Below are 25,837 nucleotides of genomic sequence, written 5' to 3'. Positions count from 1 at the left end.
TTACACCTCCTCCAAGCATTCACAGCCGCAGTCCCAAAGTTTCAGAAGAAACAATTAACAAATTACTACAGCCTTCCGTCCATCACACTTTAGACATCAATAATCCTTTGACTAGGGACATCACTTCTGGAGATATTCATTCCGTTATTAAGAGCAAACGTAGCACTGTTCCTGGCTTCGATCAAATATCGTATAGACTTCTTAAAGAATGTTCGGCAAACTTCTTCATTTTTCTGGCCACAGTATATACCTTTATACTCCGTACTGGATACTATCCTTCCGATTGGAAGGTTTCAAAAGTTTGCATGTTTCTTAAACCGAACAAACCGAACATCTCTCTACACCACTAATAAGGGTTCTCCATATGTCTCTCATCGGTCCTGAGCCGCCCCAGGACAGAAGATTAACATGCATTTGTCTATTGTAACATCACTATAATGTGTTATGGCGTCAAGAGCACCTCATTCATCACCTTACATTAGCTTTCAATTTCTAATTTAATATATTTCAACAATACTCCGTATATTCATCTATACTTGCTTCTGCACTATTTATTATCACTGTTTTTGCACATAGGTTATTGTTTTGTATGTGCACCTTTGTTCACTAGTTTAATATTATTGTTGTAACATTTGTTTAATATGTTATTATTATCATTATTATTGTTTATGTATATTTCTTTCACAGCTCATTGACCACCTATAAATTAAAGAAAGAAAAAATGATGATCACAAACCCCAGGCCAAGAGAGAGGGCGAAACCCTCTAGTGGCAGATTGTAATAACCTCCTTGATACTAGATTGGTATATTACAAAGAATGCTCTTCCACAAATTGATGCCCCTCAATTTCTGAATAAAGAAATAAAGTATTACTTGCACCTACTCACCTAAAAAAAAAACAAAAAAAAAACGCTTCTCTTATGAAATTGAGCATATGATCGTCGTAGGTTCCTCAGCATAATCAATAGTGCGTAGGTTCCTCGAACATACTTTATCTTTGATAGCACCCAAAAAGAGAAAATCTGTAGGGGTGAAGTCTAGTGATCGTGATTAATAGCAATTCTATTAAAAGAATAGGCCCAATGGCCCTTTTACATGAAACTCTCGCTCAAATTGTAACCCCAGATTGATTCAATTGTTCTTCAAGTGTTACATAGTGGGTTTCTGTTATGTAATAGACACAATTATGGCTATTAACAGCGTCTGAACTTTTAAAATTTGCTTCGTCCATCCAGTAAACTTTCATGTCAACTTGTTTTTCTGCATTTAGCATTACCTTGAAGAAATGCAATCGGAGATTTGGATTATCCTTTAACAATCTATGAAGTAATTTTGACCGATTCATTTTCAAACCTAAGCGTTGCATCAGACGGCCCGAAGATCTACGAGAAATGTCTAACTCACGAGAAGCTCTCTCTTTGGTTTTTAAGCTTTGGATAAATACCTGTGCAACTAACATTTCAATGTCCTCGGTAGTAAAAGTGACCAGTCGACCACTTTTAGTCCTTACAGATGGAGCCAGTTACATCAAATTCATTGCGTAATCTTTAAATTGTTAGCTTACTTCCTTTACTTAGTTCAGTGCAAATAGACCAAAAAAGGCGAAATCCGGACATTCAAAAAACAAGCCGAAGCCTTTTCTAAAACGATCATGATACTCTATACAGTAACTCTGAGAAAGTCCCAAAAAATATCCCGGGTCGGGTTTGGTCACTATGGGCGGCATATTGGGTAGAATATTTCCAATGCCAAAATTTTCGTGAAAACCATGGCATACATTTTAACTGATTATAGTGCAGGCTGTAAACACAGTGGAGACATAAACCATACCTCGTTAAAAAGATAATTAATTAGTAGTTCTTATTGTGGGAAAGTTGAAGAAATTAACATTTTTCTGAAAGGGAAAAATTAGAGAAAATTCTACAAAATTTCTCAGAACAAAAGTGAAAAATTGAGTTTTTGGATTTTTATTACAACATCGTAGGGAGAAGAAACAAAAAATATGTACAAAATTATTGGCTACACTCTAATTAAATTATCTGCTACATCCTAATATTAATATCTTCTAAATACTGGGATTTTGAAGATTGATATAGTGCATTAAATTCCCTCTTGATTCATATTGTAAGATTTTCACCTCTGCATCCACAAGTTTTGAGTGAGGTTATCAGTAGGTAGGTATTTTCAATGGCTTCAATAACCTCTACAAACCTAAATATTGGTGTCATTGGAGAAAGGAAGAACGAGAAATATTCGATAATTTGAGGGAATTTTTTAGGGTGTTCCTTAATTACATGGCAAAATTTTATTTCCCGAATTTCTTTGCTCCCAACCCCTAAATTGGTTCCATGTCGGACCCAATTTATCCATGACAAAAATGGGCTCAATCGAAGAATATTTAACCGACCCCCAAGCGACCTAAAGTTTGAATACATATCCAATGTGTTAATATATAAGAAAAGTCTGGAATAAACCCTTCTTACATTAAAGCGGCTGAAGGGAAAGGGACCAAATCTTAGATACAGGGATTGGAAGTAATCCACATCTGACCCTGAGAAATAGCATGATGGCGGCCATTTTGAAGTCCGCAATTTTGTATTCGGACCCAAAATTTTAAATGGAAATGATGGTTTGTGACATCGTTTTTGGTTAACCTTTCATTATAAAAACATATCTTCCTATATTTTCAACTTATCTCTGGTCATTTAATTCTTTTTAGCTTTGAAATAATGGTTTATTATCTTTCAATATTGTTTTTTTCTTTATAGGTTACTGAAATATTAATAAACTATTACATACGTGTAACAAAGAAATAATTATATATGTTGTTATATAAATACATCCCGTTGAAATACACACCAGCCTATGTTGAAATTATTTATATGAAATGAAATTACATAAATAATATAATGAATGTTTAAAATGATAATAAAAGAAAGCTGAAGGCTGTGGATAACTAGCCAAATTCTACTGCATCATTAAGCCAATTTTTGTAGCATCTGGATACTTTTTTCTGTGTTTACTGACTATCTGCAATATGTATTGCTTCTCTTTTTCGTCCTTTGTTAAAATGTTCCCGTATTCTTGTATCAGTTTCACACCTCTCTCTGCAACATCATTCACCACCACAATGTTTTTCAATATATTCAACCCATGTTGAAAGTTCACATCTTTTTTCAAGTAGATGGGCATGTTTGCAGAAAATGTGTATTTATCGAAAATCTTGAGAAACATGTCTTCGAATCTAAGGAAAGGAAGTCTGAGAATTCTTTTTTTTCTGAAGCTGTTGAATTGTGCACTATTTATAGAGTATCGCTTTATTTGGTTTTGTGCATCACATTCTCTTTTATAATAAGAACCATTTTTTTTCTTTCACATGTTGTGGCACTTCATCATCAAAGAATGCAAATGCTTCACTTTCTGGTTACAGATACCATAAGTGGTTAGCGAATTTTTTCATAGTACAATTGCTAATTTCTGGATCTACTTCCCTGTATTCGATTAATTTCTGTAAAAACTTGTAATTGTGATTTGGAGCTTTCACAACCAATGGTGCAAGTAACCAAGCTTATAGATAGATTCGGACGAGGAAAATGCATAGTCTCTTGATTGAATTATTTTCTTTTCTCGTCAGTTCAAATTGGTCTTGGAATAAATATATTTTCAACGCATATATAGCCTTTTCCATCCATCGAGCTCACACCTCCAGGAATGCAAAGTGAAATTCCTTGTCGCCTAGGAAGATCATGGCCAATTCTAATAATTCGCGATAGTCATCTCTATTATGTTTCTGATGTATCTGTTGTATGAATTCCAACATATTGACACGGACATTTTCCTGGATATCATCTACCCCAGTTCGGTATGCTTTTATCTATTGACGACCAGGATTGCCCAAATCTCTTAAACAAAAGCACATCAGACCCGGAACTTGTACTGGCAGCTGTAGCACCATCCATTATTGCGTGAAAGCTACTTTGAAGAACTAATTCAAATATGTGATGTCGGCACGGTAGGTAGAGCAAATCACGATCAAATTTCTTCTTAAGGTTTGCACACGCGCCTTTTATTCTGCCGGTGTTGCTTGCAGTTGTATCGAAGCACAACGCCTGTATTTTCTGCTATATGTCCCATTTCTCCACCGGTTCGTAAATAGCTGTAGCTTGTGCTTCTCCTGTAGATGACGGAGAAGCACAATAATTGTTCTTTGCCGTTAAAAGTTACAAATATCGCAAGTCTGTCAACTTTCCCTATATTACTTGTAGCTGGAACTAGCTTGCCATCCCAGTGAAGCACCAAAGCATTAGAATCGGCGACATCAAATCTCCCTTTAATTTCTGCTTGCCTCTTCTCCCGCATTTCTTTCCTGTGAATGGAAGAGCGATTAATAATTAAGCTTTCAATATTACAGTGAAAAGCTTCTGCTGCTGCCACTAAAAGATGAACTGCATTGCGGTCGCTGATTTTGCGTCTGTCCAGTACTTCGCACAGACGTGGAGTGAAAATATCCTGAGTACCTCTTGTACCTGAGGTACTTGGATCATTCACCAATATTGGATCTCCTAAACATGATTGGGTAGGTGGAGTGGAATCGGAATCATAGGAATTGGAATCTGTATCTTCGTTATCACTGCCAGACAATCTTGCTGACGAAACTGTGGCTTTTCCTTCCATTTCTTCGTAATTTCGTTTTCTTCTTTCTTCTTCCTTTTTCCTACGTTCCTTTATTCTTTCTTCAGTTTCTTTAAGTTTGCGGTCAGTGCCACCCATATAACCTTGTCTTCCTTTCATGCGTTGCATTACTAAAAATTGCTTATCCTCTTCCTTCTTGATCATATCTAGCGCATTCTCGTGGGCAATATCAAACAAGTCATCTAGTTGGGAAATAAATGTCTCTCTTTTAGTTTCTTCGACATCAGTTTTTCTGTGTAACCTTTTCTGTAAATCTTGCCATTCTTTGTATATTACTAGAACTTTCTCAATACAATGATCACTTCGTTTTGTAGGAATTCGTGCCTTTTCCCAAAACACAAGAACTTCCTTCACAATTATAGTCGCAAGGCAGTTTTGTTCCTACAATTTGGTTCCTAATAGGTCCAATGAGGGCGCATTCGTAGTCTTTGCGTAAATAGCGCGAAGCTGACTTCCGGGATAATGCCATTGCATTGCATAAATTGTTTACACTTCGTAAAAAGCTACAAATTCAACAGCACTGTGTGCGAAGAAGCTAAAACAAACAATCGCATAGGAAAATAATCGTACTTTCTCGAAGCCTTCAAATAAACTGACTGAGCTGAGCATTGCTGTTATCGTTTCAGTGTTGCCAGATACGCATTTTATTAGTCCCCTTTCTAAGAGATAAATAACCATTCTGAATATTTTTTTCAGAGATAAATGGGAACATATTGTTTAAATTATTGGTTAGGAAAGAATCATATTTACTTTTTCTTGCCCTGCAGAGGAACGGATGTGCATTTCTTTCTTTACTTTATGCTTTAATTCAAATAAGGGAAACTATTCAACAATCTTATAAATCTGCAGCCTGTACAGAGATATAAACCCACAGAATATTAAGTTTTATTACTTCGGAGTTTTTATTTTCCATAGTTGATAATTATTACATGTTTAGAGATAAGTGGAAAATAAAGGCAGACGTATGTTTGTCGTCAAAAGCTACCTCAAAACGATATATCATACGAGGTCATTTATATTTAAAATTTTGTGCCAGAATCCAAGATGGTGGACGTAAAGATATGCCTCATCTCGGTCACTAGTATTAGGTATGGATCTACTTCTACAACCTCTATCCAAGATATGATTCCTTTCCCTCAGCCATTTTTAAGTTACAAGAGTTTATTACAAACTTTTGCCATATACTATACATTGTAAATGCATTCAGATGTTTAGGTCGCTTGGGGGTCGGTTAAATATTCTTCAATTGCGCCCATTTTTTTTCACAGATTAATTTGGTCCGACATGGAACCAATTTAGGACGTATATAGTCCTTGCATATAGGAATAGTCGGAGAAAATTAACATGTATCCGCAACATTGGTTAATTCTTCTTTAGTCAGAAAGTCAATCCAATTCTCAGGTTGAGACTTTTTCTAATGGTTGTAATATTGATTAAATTTTTAAATAGCGCATACTTATTCATCCACTTAGTCATCATCATCCTATGGAAGGCAATAACAAACCCCCATGGGTTTACTTTGCTCTAGGAACCTTCGAGTCAAAGACCTGCATTCAAGCAGAACACTACATCATCATTATCATCAATTCAGCTAATGATCCTGTAAAACTAGAGTATATTTTACTAAAACAAGAACTCCCGAAGTTTGTAAAACAAAGTTACTTCATAGTTAGACAAAGTGAAAAGTTTTGGTGCGGAATTTGGAATAACCTGACCGTGGGCGTCTCTGGCATGTTAAAATGGGAAGGGGGGGCGGAGACGACTAAAATACTAGTAGACTCCAACTAAAGTTACGTCAAAATTTACTAATGGCATCCGCTCTTTCTACCTTTAGCAATACAATTCATCATAATTTTCTTCCATCACTGGTAGGCTACTTGCCCGAAAGAAATTAAGTTTATATATAATATGGTTCTTAGGTAATTTCTTCAGCTGTCATTCCTACCTGTGAATTCCTGCTCAGTGTTCTTAAATGCATTTGCAGCAGTGTACCTTTATAGTAATCATATATTTCGATTTTTGAGGTAACAAAATTTTAATTCGCTGAAAGAAGTCTTACAATTATACTTGATTTGATGACGAATTTCGAATTTTCGATTTTTATTCTTCTTCTGTATTCTTAACAAACTCAAAAAGTATTTTATCTACCTTTCTGTTCTTCATTTCGCTCTATGTTTTTGAATTTGTCCAACGAACCATCCTCGATTACTTCGTTTTCCGTTTTAATGTCTAAAATGTACAGTTTATTTTTGCTGTCATCCGGCTCCTCAGTGTATTCTTTCCATCTTCCTCAAACTTCATTAGCTCATTAAACAGTCATTTCTATCTTTAGTTTCTATATTGTCAGAGTACAGGTAGTTATCCCTTGCTGCCCTTCTACAATATTCGCATGAAATTTACTCACGTACTATATAATATTCAAATTTCTCTATCTTTTAAAATTATTCTTGTCATCTTCGCTTCTATTGTATATTTCCCTGTCTTTGTAGATTTCCCTTCTTAATTCTTAATTCCCTTCTTAACTTTCTATACATCCTTTCCTTCCCTTCTCCAGTCTCCCTTCATCATGGAAACCAATTGTTGCTGGTTAACTAATAAAAGAAATCGTGTGCCTGCAGCCGAGACTACTTTGATTAACCAAGAAACGTAACTTTTTAAAAAATCCTTTTTGGAAAGTGACACATGTTAGGCGGACATTCTAATCACATTAACCTAACGTTTAAGAACATAGATAACTTTAGTTGGTTCTGCCTATGTTTTTATTTCTTCCACATAGACCTAAATAGTTTCAACATTGATCCATTTATCACGTATTTAAAAAATTTGGAGGGACGCGTCCCCCCTGTTCCCCGCTAGAGACGCCCGTGGGCCTGACAATTGAACAGACTTTGATAAGAGCTATGAAAAGTTTGGTAGCCTCACGTTGGGACGAGGAATTTTGCTTCAACTTACTAAATGGGTTCATTCCATGCCTGCATATTCAAGAATAGTGGAAGCTGTGCAGAAATCCACTGATGTTCCTCCGCATCCTCCAAACAACATGTTGACTTGCGAGATTCTCGTCAAACTCGTGACGCTGAAGCTGTCTCTGTTTCATCAACCGGCTCCGAGAACATAAACCGTTCGATAGATCATCCCCACTTATACATCGATAGAAGTTAGGCTTGCTGTGATGAAGAAGATTGAGCAATTCAGTGAAATTCATCTGAAACGCAAGTCTTTGGGCAGCTTAACAAAATCAGTAACTGTGCGTAATGAAGCAATGTGTGTAAACTCAAACAAGCTTCTGCACTCCACGGTATGCACCTTAGCTCTGAAGAACAGTTGTCATAGATCTTCAAATATGAACTATCTGCGTATCCTCTCTCCTTATTTTGTGAAGGAGGTCTAATGAGAAATGGTACAAAATCATCGACAATATCTGTTTTTTACTGAACTTCGACCCAGAAAACAACAACTGGTGCCGCAAAACAGGGTGTATTCTACATAGTTGATGGTGGACATCTTTTGCATCGTGTTGTATTGTGTTCAGCCACGTTCAAAGAAATATGTCAGCAATATACTGCATGCGTTGTTACACATTACGGAAAAAATTCTCGTCGTTTTTGATGGAAGTAACGAAGTATAAGGACAAAGATGAGGAGCATCTGCGACGTGCACTTGCCACGTGGAAATAGAATTAGAAGATAATATTACTGTTATTGAAAGGAAGACTGAATTTCTCCTATATCACAGCAACAGAATGAAATTCAACCATCTTTAGAGTAAGCATCTCCCCAAATCAGGATACAAGGTACCTCAGGCCAAGGTAGATGTTGATATGCTGATTGTAACCATGGCTATTACAGAGGCCAAGAAAGGTGTTAGAGTTAGTTTGATTGGTGAAGACAAAGATTTATTAGTACCTCTAGTTGCCCTTGCTCCACCAGACACATCTTTAAAGATGATTATGCCAGTCCAGTGGAGATTTGCCCAGACAAGATTCACCATATTGGAACTATTCAAGATGATGTAGGTGATGTGAAGGACATTCTTCTAATTGTACACGGCTTCACAGGATGTGATTCAGTTTCGTCAATTTATCGAAAAGGCAAAATCTCTGCTTACAAAAAGTTAGAGTAATAAGAACCTAGAGGGAAACGAAGTATTTTTAATAATTCTTGAGTGTTAGCTGAAACTGTGGCTTAAGTTGGTGAATCTTTCTTTCTGTCATTGTATGAGTCAAAAGATATCGGGAACTTGGACATTTTATGCCACCAACTATATGAGAAGGCAATTGCCAAACAGCCTATACATTTGCAGTTTAACTTAGCTGTACTTCCTCCTACAACAGAAGCCGCTCGTGATCATTCTCTCCGAGTCTTTTATCAAGTGCAGCAATGGTGTGGTGTTAACATGGACACTTTGCGCTAGGGTTTGAAGGTAGTCAATAGTTTCCTATGTCCCATACCAATTTCGAAGTCCGCTGTTCCTGGAAACTTATCACATCTTACCTCATGTTCCTTGAACGGACGACTGTGAATGAAGTTCTAAGTGCTGGAGAGGTATATTAAAATGCTCAATCATGTATATGTACGAGGGTCACTACGAAAGTTTTGAGATGTGAAATAACTTACATACTTAAAATCAATTTAACACTTACATTTTCTCAAAGTATTCACTATTAACTGTACACACTTTTGCATCCTTGAAAACCACTTTTGGAAGCAGTGTTGCCAGTCTTTTTCTTCAAGTGTTGAAAGTTCATTCTCGTAAGCCACTACAGCTTCTTCAGGGCTGCAAAATCTCTTCCCACGCATGCGATCTTTGATCCTGGAGAACAAGAAAAAAATCACACGGCCAGGTCAGGGTTATACTGCGGATGAGTCATAAGTTTGACCTCCGTAGATTCTAAAAACTGAATTGTGATGTTGGCCTGTGTGCGGACGCGTTGTCATGATGAAGCAGGATCCCACGCAATCCAGTTCTTGGACGCCGTTCCCGAAGCCTCTGGAACACTTTTGTTAGGCAAACAGTGGTGTACCACTGAGCAGTAACAGTCCTTTGTTCTTCAAGTGGAACAGTTGCAACATGGACAGATTTGGAGAAGAAAGTTGCGACCATCTTCTTCCCCACACTTCGCGGTCGCTTCACTTTCGTCGGTGAATTTTCTTCTGGAAAGATCCGGTAGACTGGCGTTTATTTTCAGGGTCAAATTGATAGATCCAAGTCTCATCACCAGTAACAATGTCAGAGACGCGTCGAGAATTGCCTCCATCAAATCTTGCAAGTATTTCTTCACACCATTCCACACGCATGCGCTTCTGCTGTTCAGTCAAAGTGTGAGGCACACAACGAGATGAAACCTTCCTGAGCAGAAGATGATCATGAAGAATTTTTGTTACTGCTGGCGATCCAATGTTCACTGTAGATTCAATGTCCTTGAAAGTTGTTCGAGGATTTTCTCGAATCATTTGTTTCACAGCGGCAATGTTTTCATCTGACACAGCTGTTGCCAGACGTCCAGCTCTCTCTTCATCTTTAAGCGATGTCCGGGTTCTTCTGAATTCACCAAACTACCGAAAAATTCTAGCACGGGAAGGAGCAAGGTCCCCAAATGCCCCCTGCAAACGGTCAAGGTTTTGTGTCTCGTTCAAACAACTTTTGAAATCGTAAAGGATCTTTGCTCGAAAATGTTCCCTTTCGAGCTTCATTTTAGACAGCCGAATATTGCTCACATCAACAAACAAGTGAAGGCGATACGGCCACACCGATAAGCGAGGCGAGTTGAACCTTGCTTCGCTTCTTCTCTCTGGATACCACTACCGAATGCAATTGTTGGAATTCAAATACTGTGCCACAACAATGCGTATCTCAAAACTTTGGTAGTCACCCTCGTACTTCGTATGGCATGGACCTACCAACTAACACATAGAAGATGAAGTGGAAATGGATGGAGGTTTGCTAGTTTCCGAAAAGAATATCGAAGAAGAGACATTCCAAGATGCAAAATATCCTCGTCTAGAATAGGTTCCAGTAATCGTAAGTTACTTTCAAATCAAAATTATCTAAGTTTGAAACCTTTACATAATAATTACATTTTATGACTTTTCCTAGCTCAAACATTACGCATTTTTATACGTCACTAAACATGATTTTTTCAACTAATGTAAGTAAAGAAAACAAAATAATGAAAATAAAATATTAAAATCAAATTGTGAGGAAAGTGGCTCATTTGCTATCACGACAACAAGTAGGCTACTTTAGTATAAATTATATTTTTTCTTGGCATATTTGTCAGAGTGTTTCACCTAGGAGATTCTTCATAATGCAACAAAAGATTTGTTATGAATTACAAAAATATATTAATACTGAAATGTAGTACTTTTGAGCATATATAATTCTAAACAAAATCATATTTCTTTCACGTGTATAACCATGTATAACCATAAAGCAATATAGAAAGACTAGCTGAAAAGTCTGTTCTTTGCATGAGAAGAATGCTTATAGGAAATATTTGAAAGGTGTGTTTGAACTCCTTTTCTCTCCCTTAAGGTGTGTTTTTGAGTTGAAATGAAATTATAACAAATGCTATTTTCCAAAATTCATCTGAAATGATTCAACCATTATTCTATGATAGTGAGAGAAACAACTTGATATCATTTGTATATATTGGGGAAATATTATAGAAACTGCACTCCTCTTCCCTTCTCGTTGGGAGCGGAGTTTTCGGAAACGGTAGGCACATTCATATTTTTTTCAATTTTAAACATCTACTATGAGGGCTCGTGACATACACTATTTTTTACATACTTTTTTGAACCTCTCCTTCCCCTTTACGATAGGCACTTTAATCAAAGCAACATGACAAAAAATCAGTTCTAATTACGTACTAACCATGTCCCTAGATTTATTTCAAACGATAAAGTCCATTTTTGTTTTTCTTGTTTTTCTGTAAACAACATCAATGCTTTAACAAACAGCATCAATCGATGCTTATCTAATGTTCCAGTATTTCGCTCAATGGGAATCATTCTATAGGAAAATAAATGGCCATTACATTATCAATATTAACACAATAGCAACTAAAAATATCCCAATTTAATTATATTATTTCTATGGGATCTAGATAATATTGTAACAAGCACAGTGTTCAGTCCCCGTAGAAGTTAAGGTATATATAGCAGATGGATATTTTGAAAGTAGTTTCTATATTACTTATTTAAGTAATTAAAATTGATTTTTTGGTAGATGATATTGGCTGATACGAAATTTGTAGGTTCTATGATTTTTCTAGACGTATTCTCTCCTCTTTCAGATTGGGATTGTGTACGAAAAGAGACATTTTGCGCCCACTTCGGCTATCGTTGTAGACATTAACTGGTCAATCCCAACGAAATCAAAAGGTAAGAAACACAACAAACATGAATAAATTAATTATAAATTCAAATTGTGCTTTATTCTACTTCGTTGCCAATTTTCCACATGTGAGAACTGTAGTGCATACCTGTGCGGGCTGTGGCACGCTACAAGCTGTTTTCAATATGTAATACAGGGTATCTCCTTAAAAATGCTGTTTCTGCAGACAACATTAAACTAGTGTCTTTGATATTAATAAGTTAGTTAAATGTAGTGTCGTACCAACAAATGAATTTTCACAAAAATTTCGTAAGAATATTTGAATCGTTTCGAAGAAAAAATAGGTTGTTTCCGAAAATATCTTTCCACGAAATCAACTGAACAACCTCGCAACTAAAGAAGATCGTTTCTCCTGCAGTGCCTTGCGATTTTTTAAAATCAAGGTAAACCTTTAGACCACTTCAAAATGTTATTGAAATTGCATATCATTAACTGACTTTCACAAATTGGAAAACTCTAAATCACTTTGTGTTACCAAGAAACACATTTTGAGCAAATTTTGTGAAAATCTTCTTCAGACTATTTTGCATTTACTTTATTTGTACTCAATTATTACACCAAAACTGGATGTGGCTTTCGTATTTGACATTAAGCAAGGTGGTCTTTTTTTCTTAACGTTTGGTAGACTATAGTTTGCCTTAAATCCTTATAAAAGTATACTTGTCGATACAAATATCATATTTCTGTTCCAGTAAAAAGGTGTACATATGACCAGCAGCAACAACAATGTGGATGGCATCCTAATTATATTCATCAGGTACGTAAGACAATAATTCTGACTATCTATGGCCTTGTTGTCCTTCGTTGTTTGTGACATGTTAGTTGCAGGTGAGGTAAAGCACGCTAAGTCGTTTCCGTGGTAACACGTTCATGTGTTATCGAGTAAGGTAGCAAATGCTACAGTATTACTCGAAAGTATAATGCACAATTCGTACAGAGGGGGCTCTTAACCTATGTGCAGAATCCCTACTCTACGCTCTTTCATAGTGACGTTACCACCGAGAAACTTGAGCTTGTCGTTTGCTTTGCGCGCAAAGATTTACTAATAAGACAAATATCTCTTTATTTAGTTTTTTTTTCTGTGTTCAAATTATGTTGCTTTCCTCTGTAAAGCAAATTTTTGTTAGAAAATCCTTCTGTTGTGTGTTTTCTGACTACGTGGAAGAATGTTATTTAGTGTTTAAAAAAGTTAATATCTCGGCAGGTAGCATATTCTTTACATAGGCTTGGCTGTACAAATATATTTACTTCCTACAAACTTAAATTCTGAAAACAATATTGCAAGATTGTGTGGTGAACTTGAGAACGTATATATATATATATATATATATATATATATATATATATAAGTGTATTTGTCCCTTTTCTTTCGTGTAATATAATGTTTTCTTTTCTTTTGTGTGTGTGTGTGTGTGTGTGTGTGTAAATAAATATACCTTCTTGTGCTTTAGCAAGTCCAGCTACCATAAAGAAAAACAAGAAAGCACAGATATTGTGTACCACAATTTTGCAAAGAACTCCCTTTTGGCTAAACAGTGGGTCCAGCATGTAAAAGAAAAAATAAACTTTAAAATGCGACTATTTGTAGTATGCATTTTACAGAAGAACATTATTTGGTAGACATGCAATCTGAATTTCTAGGCTTGATGCCAAAGAAAATTCTTAAATCAAATGCAGTTCCCTGAGTTCAATTAGTCATTCACACTCCAATTCCTCTACAACATGAAACAAATTATGTTAAAGATGATCGTTTATCACCAATTCTGGTGTAGTCTTGTCTGCAAGTCGAGATGAAAAGTATCTTTTTAAATTCGAGTCTGAAACATGACAATCCTCGTCTCGTTTTCGATAGAGATGAAATTTTACGAGTCTCGTTAGCAACACTAGTTCGCCCAAGTATTAGAACTTGAACACTGCTTTACTGTCACCCAATTCATAGTAAAAACAAAATTACAAATTGAAAACATAATTGTACGAACACAATGAAGAGCATTCATCTATCAACAGTTAAAGATCCGCAAATCATTACACAATATATTCTCATCATAAATATGGTTTAAATGTTGTTATATTACAGCCTTCTTGGATCTCTCGTGACTCCGAAGGATTATCGTCACATTTAGTTGAAATTAACAATAAAGCCAGGGCATGAATTGTGTATATAAATTTATAAAAGACCAACAAAATTTCAAGCTGAGGTGATAAATCTTTTTCGAAAATCGAGTGGGGACGAGACATCCAAAAAAATTACGAGATTAGACTAAAACATTTTCTCGTCCCGAATCGTGAGTAATATTAGTTAAGATACAAAGTATTTAGATATGAACCAAAGACCTTTCTTTATGATTTTATACTAATAATGTAACGAAGTGCAATGATAACGTCAGCAATGGGTACATTAAACATAAACCTGCGTTATATAGCCAACGTGACATTTAATATGAAGGGTTTATTTTTTTTTTTTAATTCACGTGAAGCAGATATAAATTTGCAAATTTTAAACTTAGGTCTAAATGTCGTATATTCAGTAAAATAAAACGGACATCAAAGGACTTCCACAATTGAATTATTATTATTATTATTATTATTATTATTATTATTATTATTATTATTATTATTATTATTATTATTATTATTATTATTATTATTATTATTATTATTATTATTACAGATATTCAGAAGCAGATATTCAGAAGCAATAAGGAAGATATTCTAAAGCAAATTGTAAAAAAGAAATACATTGAAGCAAGGAAATCTTATTATTCAAGCTTAGAAAATAGTATTTATAAGAACAGATCATATTTTTGAACATTTTTAAAAGTCTCACTGTAAACAAGTACCAAGGCAAATAAATTATAATGGTATCCTAATAAAAAACACTGTCGAAATTGCTGATGAATTTAAGAGTGTGTTTTATGAAGCTTTTAACTTAGACTTAGGTCAAAAGATATTGCCTGAAAATATCGTTAGCAATAGTGCCCTAATCGGAATTCCTAGCGTTACTGAATTAGATGTAATGGAAGCAATTAAACTAATTAAATCTAACACTACTCCAGGTTCAGATAACATTCCTTATTATGTAATAAAAGCTTGTGCAACTGAACTTTCAACTAGTTTGGCAAATATATTTAAAGTTTCGTTACGTATAGATATATATTCTTCAATGTGGAAGCAAGTGTATGTTGTTCCAATATATAAATTAGGTGATAGACAAAATGCTAGCAACTACAGTCCAATAACTCTTGTCAATGTCTTCTCGAAGATACTTGAAATCATTGTACAAAACACATATTTTAATAAAAGAAATATCATAAATGAGTCTCAACATGGTTTTTATAAGGGCAAATCAATTGTAACAAATCTAATTCATTTTACAGACTTTACCCATCAAGCACTGAAAAATAAATTGCAAGTCGATGTAATATACATAGATATTTATAAGCTTTTGATTCTGTCAGTCATAAGTATCTCATTAGCAAGTTATCAGGTATTAGTTTGTCACCCTTGTACACTCGCTGGTTTGAAAGCTATCTGTCAAACAGAACATACAAAATTAAAGTTAGACCTGCACATTCTATTGTAGGCTATGCAAAAAATGGAATACCGCAAGGGTAGCCCTTGGGCTTTCTCTTATTTTCTTTATTTTTAAATGATCTTGTAGAAATTATCAAATACTCTAAAATTCTGCTATATGCTGACGATCTGAAGTTGTTCAGATTAGTCAACAATGAGTTTGATAATTATTTACTGCAAGAAGACTTAAATGCAGTAAACATGTGATGTAGAAATTAATGATTAGAAAACAAAATTTGTAACATACACCAATAAAACTCAATATTATATCAGTAAATATGAGATCAATGGTGTACAAATAGAGAACGTAAGCATTATTAAAGACCTAGCTATCACATTTAACGGTCAGTTAAAGTTTTCTTACCACATAAATTGTTGTACAAGGTGCCAGAAGGATAATAGGTTTTATTTTTAAACACTGACCTGTATTTCAAAGAGATAAAAACATAGCTATGTATTTCTATATAAATTACTTGTAAGACCAAAACTAGAATTTGGTTCAGCAGTACTTTGGAACTGCATTTCTAAAACTTTGACAAACAAGATAGAATCTGTGGTGTTTTAAGATCAAAATAAACTACTATTCACAAAGCTATGAATATTGGATTGATTATTGGGGTTTGGAAAGTCTAATGAATAGAAGGAAAAAATTCGATAGAGTATGTATGCAAAAAAATATTAGATAATGTTCATATCAATGAATATTGTTTACAAAACACAGGTTTTAAGTACCCAATCATAGCATAAGAAATAGCACGATTTTAGTTCCTCTGAATTGGAAATGTGAAATTTTAAAAAGATTGACAGATTCTGTAAGCTCAGTTTAGACTTATTCTGTTAAGCAAATGAAAATCTTATGCGATCTGGCTGATAGTTTTTAGTCAGTGATATTTAGAAACATTAACCCGAATTTTAAGATTGCTATTCTTAGCTTGTCGTTGTTTTAGATAGATGGAGAACTTGATAATTTTTACAGCTTTAACAAGGAATTATTTCTGCTTAACTGACTTTTATCTACATTGTGTTTTATATTAGTACTCTTTTTTATTGTTTTCTTATTTATTATTATTATTATTACTATTATTATTATTATTATTATTATTATTATTATTATTATTATTATTATTATTATTATTATTATTATTATTATTATTATTTTCCATTGTTTTAAATACAAGATGTTTTAGATACGAGAATCTCGTATATAATGAGATATCCCTATCAATGATCACTAATTATATAAGTAATTTTTCATGGCGGGTGTGAAACTCATCTCATCACTTGTTCCGAAATTAACTTAACTCCAGGCCCAGGAAATTGCAGGAATTGCCCTGGTAACACACATATTTATCTGTAACTTTACATATTATATTATATTATATACATATATATAATATATATACAGTATATATATATATATACAGGGGCGGACTGGCAACCATAGGGCCCACCCTGCTATACTGAAATGAGGGCCCACTGTATAAAAATTTTAAAAAATGTACTTGGCATTCTTCATATGTATTACATATAAAAGTCCATCTTCGAACCCATAAATAGTATCCCATATATTCATACAAAAGCAAAACATTAATAACAAAAATATCTGAAATAGGAACATTTTAATAGTAACTCATACAGTGTGTAATTGGCATTATCATTTTTTATTATAAACACACACAATACCGGAATTGGTGCTTTCAGTTATTTATATAGTCTATTGTTTTTTATGTAATGAATTTAAACCATTTATTTAAACAAATGAGTATCATGTTTTAGAAAACCCAAAATATATACATGTGCAATAAGTAAAAACTAATCTCAAGTCAACTTTGAAACACTAAATAATTAAAGCACTGACAGAAATAATGTAAGTTTCTTTCCTCATAAATCAGTTCTAATATCAAATTGGATTAGACATTTGAGAAACGTTAATTAATTTTGAGGCAATTTTTATTGCGTTTTTTGTAAAATAACATATCTGAAACTTTTTTTTAAGTAACTAAACCTGCAACCACCCTACTTAACGAAGATCCGTATTTTGTCATAGCTGATCTGGGGCTCCCCTCCCCCTTGATACGTACGTAAAAAATACCACTTACTTCAGTCCGGAGTGTGCTCGCGAATGTGCCTCAATCTCTCTCTGTACCTGTCTTTTTGGCGAGAAGAAAATGTTGTAACCCACATATACAAACTCGTCTAAATATTGCTGTATAATCTCGAGGAAGTACGCCCCGCTCTTAGCAGATAACTCTCCCCCCCCCCCCCCCCAAGCGTGCCAGGTGAGACAGCAGACATGGCGTCAGTGTTGGAAACTTAAAAAAGCTGTAACTTTGTGGCCACAATGCAACACAAAGAATGCGAGTGGAGGTAAATTTGCGATAGATTTCGAAACGCAAGATTTCCCTTGACATAAGTAAGTTATAATATCATATCTTCATGTCACAGAAAGATTAGATATCGTCTATCGTAGTTCGCCCATTACCCGGCTGGCCCCAACTTCTCTTTTCATATGAATACCTACTTTGCACATCACAAATAATTTTTACATTTTACTACACTTCTATTTTAAATTAACTTTAAATAACTAAAGGGAAGTTAACATTTACACGATATACACACTGATTTGACTGACAGCATAAGTGTTCAGACAGACTTTTAGAAGTCACACCAACGCTTACTGAGCCCAGTGCCGGCAGCTAGCGCTCTCAAACGGGTAAGGTCAGGCTTCATAGGGTCAGGCCTCGAGTCGAACCTCCTTGGGTCACAGGTCGGGTCAGGGCTGCTCTCTCCACGGGTCGGCTCGGGTCAACTTTCTTATGCGTCGTTTCGGCTAAAACTTATTCGGGTCATGAGTCGGGTCGAGTCGACGTTCAACTCGACCCGAGAAGGATTTAGCCGAAACGGCGCATAAAAAAGTTGACCCGAGCCGACCCGTGGCTAGAGCAGCCCTGACCCTAGCGTAGGTGACCTGACCCGATCCGTGTCTCAAGCAGGCTTGACTCGACCCCTGACCCATGAAAGCCTGATCTGACCGGTTTGAAAGCACTACGCGGCAATAAACAGTTCAGTTAATTTCGTGTTTGCCTGTTAAAGTTGTGTAATTTCAAGTAAAAATAGCCATAAAAGATAAGCTACAATTGACTGATATCATCCAAAGACGTGGTATATACATTATAATTTATAAACACCTTAGACAGAAAAACAAAAAAAAATACCTGGCAACTGCCCTGCAGTACTCGAATGAGTCACATCACGCTCATTTGTTTCTTGGGGCTTCACAGATTCAAATAGTTTACGTTGTTTTGGGTCAGATGCAGCTTTTTGTAAATCACATCTTCGTTTGTGTTCTCGCTTTTTAGACCACTTTTATATTTTTTTCTTTACAGTAATCTTACAATCATTCCTACCTTCCATACTGACACAACCATATCTGTCTTCCACTACAAACGACACGTAACTGGTGTTCCAATAATTGAATTGCTGTTATCGGATTTGCTCTTCGATGTAATATACAAATAAAACACGAGCCGAGGGCAGCAACTTCATAGTAATTATTTGAGGTTTGTATAAAACAATCGTTCATAGTGGCGACTAATTTCTTTTCGCTTTGCCGCACTGAAAAAAAAAAAAAAAAAAACGAAGCCTGATCCGATTTCTTTCTTCGAAGCTTGGTCTGAGGACAATGCAGTTCAAAAGCGTTCCGGCTCCACCTCCACTTTCCACAATAACAACATCTTCGAAACTATTGTTTCTTTAAAACATCGCCACTCGCCGGCTTGTAAAAGGACCGGAGTAGGCAATGGTATTCAAATCCAATAACAGCCTGAAATCTACTGTGTTTCTTATATTTAAAAAAGTAGTAGTTAACGTGATCGTTTTTAACAGCTGCTGTATCAGAAACCCCGCAATGTTTTAGGGCCTGATTGTCTCATAGAGGGAACCTTTTCAAGTCGATAAACGTGAAGAAGAATAAGGTCTGTTCATGAAAGTTTAACTTTACGTCTTTTTTATGCAAAACACAAGTTTGCGGGTGTTACCCTGCCATATTTTTTATGCTGGTAGGTTTAATTGAGCACATCTTTTTAAAATTGGTGGAGAGGGCCCACCTGTTTGTAGGAAGTAACATATATATTCAAGTAACATTTCAGATATAATTTAAACTGTGATTGTGATACAAGATTTATCTAGCTCATTGAAAAGTACATAACTAATCATGCAATATACATTGTTAATTTCCGATAATGCAAATTGTATTACGAAAATATTCTCTTTGTTGCTGACTTATTTACTTATTTATTTAGTTATTCATTCGTAGTTTGTAGGAAAGAGTCGCGATAGCTAAAGGAATGTGTATAAAGAGAGAGAGAAAAGATGAGTTCACCCGCTTTGTGCGCTTACTTGCTTCTTGCTTAGCGAAGCGTCTATTCGTATAGCCCAGCCTTTCTTTCTTATAACCTTGATTTCCTAGATTCATCGGTAGCAGTGCCATTACGTGAAGAAAGTTAAAGTAACAAAAATTTCAATTAAATATATACAGCTTTCTAATTTTACTTTATTATCTGTAATTAAACTTATTTACGTCAATGAGTAGAAATATAATATTTTGAATAATTTCATTTGAAAGAGATCCTTAAACAAGGAAATTGTTTTGAATATTTTACTTATAAACTTAAATCATAGAATCCGTTAAACATTATTGAAGATTTAGATTTCTTCCACGAATTTGTCCAATATTTTGCTCTTCTTTCTTTAGATACTAGCATGCACGTACCTACAAAATTATACGAGGTTATTTCCCCTTTTACGGACGAAAAAACGGTGGGAAAATTCTAAAATAAAGATAAAAGAAAGAGAGTAAAACTGTAAAGTGAAGTGGAAGAAGATATCCGAATCGAATAAGTTTTGTGAGAATTGTAGCGAAAGAATTTTAAATGAAAAATAGTTAATTAAATGCTCTTTGGGGGTCAATTCAACCCTCATTCTTGACTGATCTTAATCCTGTCCCTAATGATGATTATGGGGAAGCCTCAAATAAAACGCACGCCATCTTTGTGTCAAAACTGTCGGGACTTTTAAGTCTCATTTTCTTTTCTCATACATTATTTCTCCTGTGTGCGTTATAATGTCGAAGTCTATCCACCTGACGGGACTCCTGAGCCACCTTCCTCTCAGCATTGTTGAGCAACAATAGAAGCAAAATGTACTTAATGTAATCTAAAGTACAATCACGAACATTAATAAATAAAGGTTGGAGCCATGAGAAATAATGGCTTACACTTTGCCGATTCAATGGAAATGATGCCAACAGTTTCAAAGCTTACCAGAAACCTTGTTGCAAATCTTGCTTAGTGACTAATCCTGCACGAAGTCTATCTTCCAAGGACTTATAACCCAATGAATACTTATGAATATTTTTGAAGCACTTAGGGGCTGTTCTTCAAGTCACTGCATTCTCCTGTGGGACACACAGAGCCCGAAGTATGTTGATTTGGAATAAAATATATGTCAAATCTGTCCGTAACATAACACACACACATGCCGTAATATGACGAGAATGTGAAACTGACGACATTGCTATGTCACCTTGACGCTTAATATGTTATTTTGACATACAAAAGTATGTAAAATATTTTGTCCGTATTATGACTTATCGTAAGTCAAAATGACACATCAAAGTGGTCATAGACTTCCTGACATACTAGAATGCTCTCTAGACATACAAAGTGGAATCGCAAGATGACTTCCATTTATGTCCTTTTGACATATGAGGGGCAATCAAGTGAAAACCGAACAACTTCTATAAAACACTTCCTCGCAAAAGTTGGCAACACTATTCTTAATAATCGAAACTGCCATCTCTCTGGGAGGACAAATGCATAGTTACAAATGCATCGTCACTTGGTTGCTGTATACATTTCATTACGTTTCATTACATTTCATTTCATTGGTGAAGTACATTGTACTGACAAGTATGGAGGAGTGATATAAGGCATTGAGCGCGAACCGACTTGCAGTTATGCGCGTTCTTCTCGGAATATCTTACGCTACTCGCGCACACTTATCAGTGACATGTAGATTTTACCATATACAACAGCTATGCGACGATGAGTTTTGCGTGTTACAATCCCCTCATCTACCAAGAAATGAACCACACTTCTTTGTTCTTCTTTGCCTGCCTCCACTTTTAACCCTTTCGGGCCCACGTGGCCAAAGTGGCACACACGCGTATGTCAATTTTTAATCCGTTCCTATGTGAACACTAATTAAGATATCGGGATATTTTTGGCCAAATATGGTTGGACCATTATTTATCGTATTAGTTTCTTTTTATTCTGGGTGTCGAAGCTTCTTCTCAAATTTCAGCCCAAAATAAAAAAGTTGAGAATTTTTCGAATTTCGATTTTTTTCCTTTCTTCCCTGTAGCTTCCTTTGTTGTAGAGAGATCTCCTTAAAGCATGTCAGCTAGATACATAATTGTCGACATCAATTGGACCGGCCCACGCGCAGTGTTGCCAACTTGGTAAATTAAAATTTCTTTGATTTTGGGTAAAAAATTCCAAATTTTTGTTTATAAATCCGTACCTATACGTCCGAGCGCAAGTCCACTTATGCCAGTCAAACATTGGTTCTTACTGAACAAACGTAGATACAGATCGTTAGAATGGGGTCGCTAAGGGGCGCACGAAAAATTCGTATTTAGGTTCTAACCCTTGATTGTTCTTGTTTCTCCATACTTTTCTCTTTTGCCGTAATCTATTTTTTTTTTTTTTTTGTAATTGGAAGCTTTATTTCTTAAATATCGCCATGATACTTGTAGGATAAATTAGTGATGTACCAATGTATATTTTCAGATACTTTGCGTCTGTCTGGTAGCAGTGGTGTCAGCTATACAAAATTCCCGATTTTAGGAGAAACTTTCGGAAAAATTCTAATTTTTGTCACTATTATTTATCTCTTCTTGGCTGCATTCAAACAAACGTACCACTATCTTAAAGCCTTATCTTTAGTCTACACAACGCACTATAAAAAGCTTCAGTAGAATAATTACGGGAAGTACAGTTGAGGTTTATAATAAACCCTGTTCTGTAAATGATAAGAAAATGATGAATTTCTAAGGTGCTATATTTTTTTTAAATTTCAAGCTTTTCTTTGTTAGATATCGCCATCATAATTGCAGAATATATTAGTGGGATTCCAAAGTTTATTTTCAGATAGTTTGTGTCTGTCTAGTGGCAGTATTTCCGTCCAAAAATTTATTCCAGGTTTCAGGTGAAAAATCGGAAAATTTCCATTTTCCCCTATATTATTTCCCTCTTGCTGATTACATTGCAAGAAGCGTACCACTATCTGAAAGCCTCCTTTTTGGTCTACAGAATGCACTATAAAAAGTTTTTATAGGATAATTAGGGATAAACTTTAATCATATTAATCGGGTAAATAGTTCTTGAGCACTAAGTCATGAACTGAAAATGTAAAATGCCAAAAATGGCCTGGGTCCGAAAGGATTATGCTGGACGAACACACTTTTCATTACGCTCATCTACAGAGCAATAAACAAACTGTGTGTTCCTATGTGTTGTCACTATGTATTTCTAATTCCCGAGAGATGACAATATCGATTATTAGGAACTGAGTTGTTAACTCTTGAGAGGAATGTTTTTTTTTTTAAAAAAGGCGTTCTGTTTTCATTTCACAGCCCCTCATACATACTCCTTGGATAATCTATTGTTTAATTGATGTGCAAAATATCGCTACTGTTATACTACTACTATTGCTCCTTTACTAAAACTACTACTATTATACGAGTATAACTATATTAACCAATTTCTGCCTGAATTTTTTTTCAAAGAACATTTGAGAATTAAGTGTAAAACACTTCTTTATAACTGCAAATTAATATTTTTAATAAAAAATGTTATGTACAATGCACCTTTGGCGGTTTGTGGCCCATAATATATATAGGCAGATGATCAATTTTGTCCTGCTATATTTGTATACATCACATTAAGCAACAAAAATCAATATTTGAAGCACGAAATACAGTTTTACATGTAGCAACGTTCAAGCACTAAGAAAGCATCAGTTGGTGTGGAATGAGTCAGAACATTCAATATATAAGCCTACTTCACATCTGGGTCATTTCATGTCAAATCACCTAATTTTAAAATATGACCGTGCTTCAATGTCTCAGATTCTTTTCAAAATTTCTTCATATATAAGTATCAATGAAATCATGCTAAATTAATTTTTTCCGATATTTTTGGATGAAAAATGTGCCGGGGAGAAATTTTTAAAAAATGTGAATTTTGCTTCAATTTCACTTTTTGGCACTCACAAGTAAACCTTACGTTTGGGTGAATCGAGTTGCTGACTGAGACACATATGAGAAAGTAGTACTAAATATGGTCACTATTTCAGTGAAGTTGTAGGTGCGAAGCTCCAGGGGTTTAGGAGATACAGCTACCAGAACATCACATGGAAGTACAGAATAGTCTTCATACAGTTGGAGGTAAAAGCTCTGTAAGGCCTCTTGTAACGACAAAAGGTGAATAACAAATATATGGGTACATATTAGGACTAGGGGGAAGTCATATAGTAAGGGTATACCTGACGGCGGCCATCTTGAAATCCGCCATTTTGAATTAAGTTTAAGTTTTTAAAATAGGAATAGGGTCATGTGATACATGATTTAAGGCGCAAATTTAATCAGAAGTACAATGATCACGTTAATTTTGAGTTACGCACAATTGGTAAAAAGTTACAGGGAAATTAAATATTGTTGCAGCATATTAGTCCTTTACGCCACCTTGTAAATTTTGTTTTAATGATAATAATTAAATAAAAAGCAGGTGGATAAATATTAGGTCTATGGTAAGAGTTGTCTTGATGGCGGCCATGTTCAAATCCGCCATTTTGAAGCAGACAAAAGTTTTAAACAAAACGCATAACAGTGATACCTTATTAATAGCAAATTTTACCATAAATCCAACGGTATAACCATTTTTGCTTTATCATTAACCATCATTTGTTATAGCATAAACAAGTTGCTAATTTAAGGAAAAATGACCAAAGAGGAATTGAGTCATAATTGAACTTGGATCTTTCTTCCAGAAAAGTCCTCAATTAGTACAATCAATATGTAGTTCAGAAAAGAGTGCATGACTTGCACAAATGCTCTGCTTACAGTGAGCACACCTGACAAAGGCAATCGAGTTACACATGACACATCTGTCGTTAACAATTCCGTCAAAGCAGTAGTCGTAAGGAGTGATCCATTTAATTTTGTGCTGGTTAATGATAAAGCAAAAATGGTTATACCATTGGAGTTATGGTAAAATTTGCTATTAATAAGGTATCACTGTTATGCGTTTTGTTTAAAACTTTTGTCTGCTTCAAAATGGCGGATTTGAACATGGCCGCCATCAAGACAACTCTTACCATAGACCTAATATTTATCCACCTGCTTTTTATTTAATTATTATCATTAAAACAAAATTTACAAGGTGGGGTAAAGGACTAATACATATGCTGCAACAATATTTAATTTCCCTGTAACTTTTTACCAATTGTGCGTAACTCAAAATTAACGTGACCATTGCTCTTCTGATTAAATTTGCGCCTTAAATCATGTATCACATGACCCTATTCCTATTTTAAAAACTTAAACTTAATTCAAAATGGCGGATTTCAAGATGGCCGCCGTCAGGTATACCCTTACTATATGACTTCCCCCTAGTCCTAATATATACCCATATATTTGTTATTCACCTTTTGTCGTTACAAGAGGTCTTACAGAGCTTTTACCTCCAACTGTATGAAGACTATTCTGTACTTCCATGTGATGTTCTGGTAGCTGTATCTCCTAAACCCCTGGAGCTTCGCACCTACAACTTCACTGAAATACTGATCACATTTAGTACTACTTTCTCATATGTGTCTCAGTCAGCAACTCGATTCACCCAAACGTAAGGTTTACTTGTCAGTATCGTGTATCTAAATTACCTTAAGTTACTCATTTTTGAAGTTATTTGGCTCGTCCAGGTGTCAAAAGAAAGCTTAATTTTTGCTCTTTCAGTTGATTTTAAGTAACCTTGCAAAAGGTTAAACTGTCAAACATTAATGGGCATACAAACAAATTTAGTTTTTTTTTTCAAATTGTGCCATTGCTCAAAAC

The 25,837-nt window shown here is 35.0% G+C and overlaps 1 protein-coding gene across 1 annotated transcript in view; it reads left to right on the top strand.

Moving 5' to 3' along the window:
• LOC145685372 (glutamate-gated chloride channel alpha-like) overlaps positions 1–25,837 on the top strand; it is a 198,619-nt gene that overhangs the window by 35,832 nt on the left and 136,950 nt on the right. Inside the window, exons 3-4 of the mRNA XM_081757761.1 lie at positions 11,990–12,077; positions 12,783–12,847. Of these exons, the coding sequence (XP_081613887.1) occupies positions 12,798–12,847 (50 nt within the window). The 5' untranslated portion in view covers positions 11,990–12,077; positions 12,783–12,797. The remainder of the gene's footprint in view (positions 1–11,989; positions 12,078–12,782; positions 12,848–25,837) is intronic.

The sequence above is a fragment of the Thermobia domestica genome, chromosome 5 (genome assembly GCF_964235325.1).
Source record: "Thermobia domestica chromosome 5, izTheDome1.hap1.1, whole genome shotgun sequence".
Classification (NCBI taxonomy): domain Eukaryota; kingdom Metazoa; phylum Arthropoda; class Insecta; order Zygentoma; family Lepismatidae; genus Thermobia; species Thermobia domestica.
This window is presented reverse-complemented; position numbering and strand designations above follow the sequence as displayed.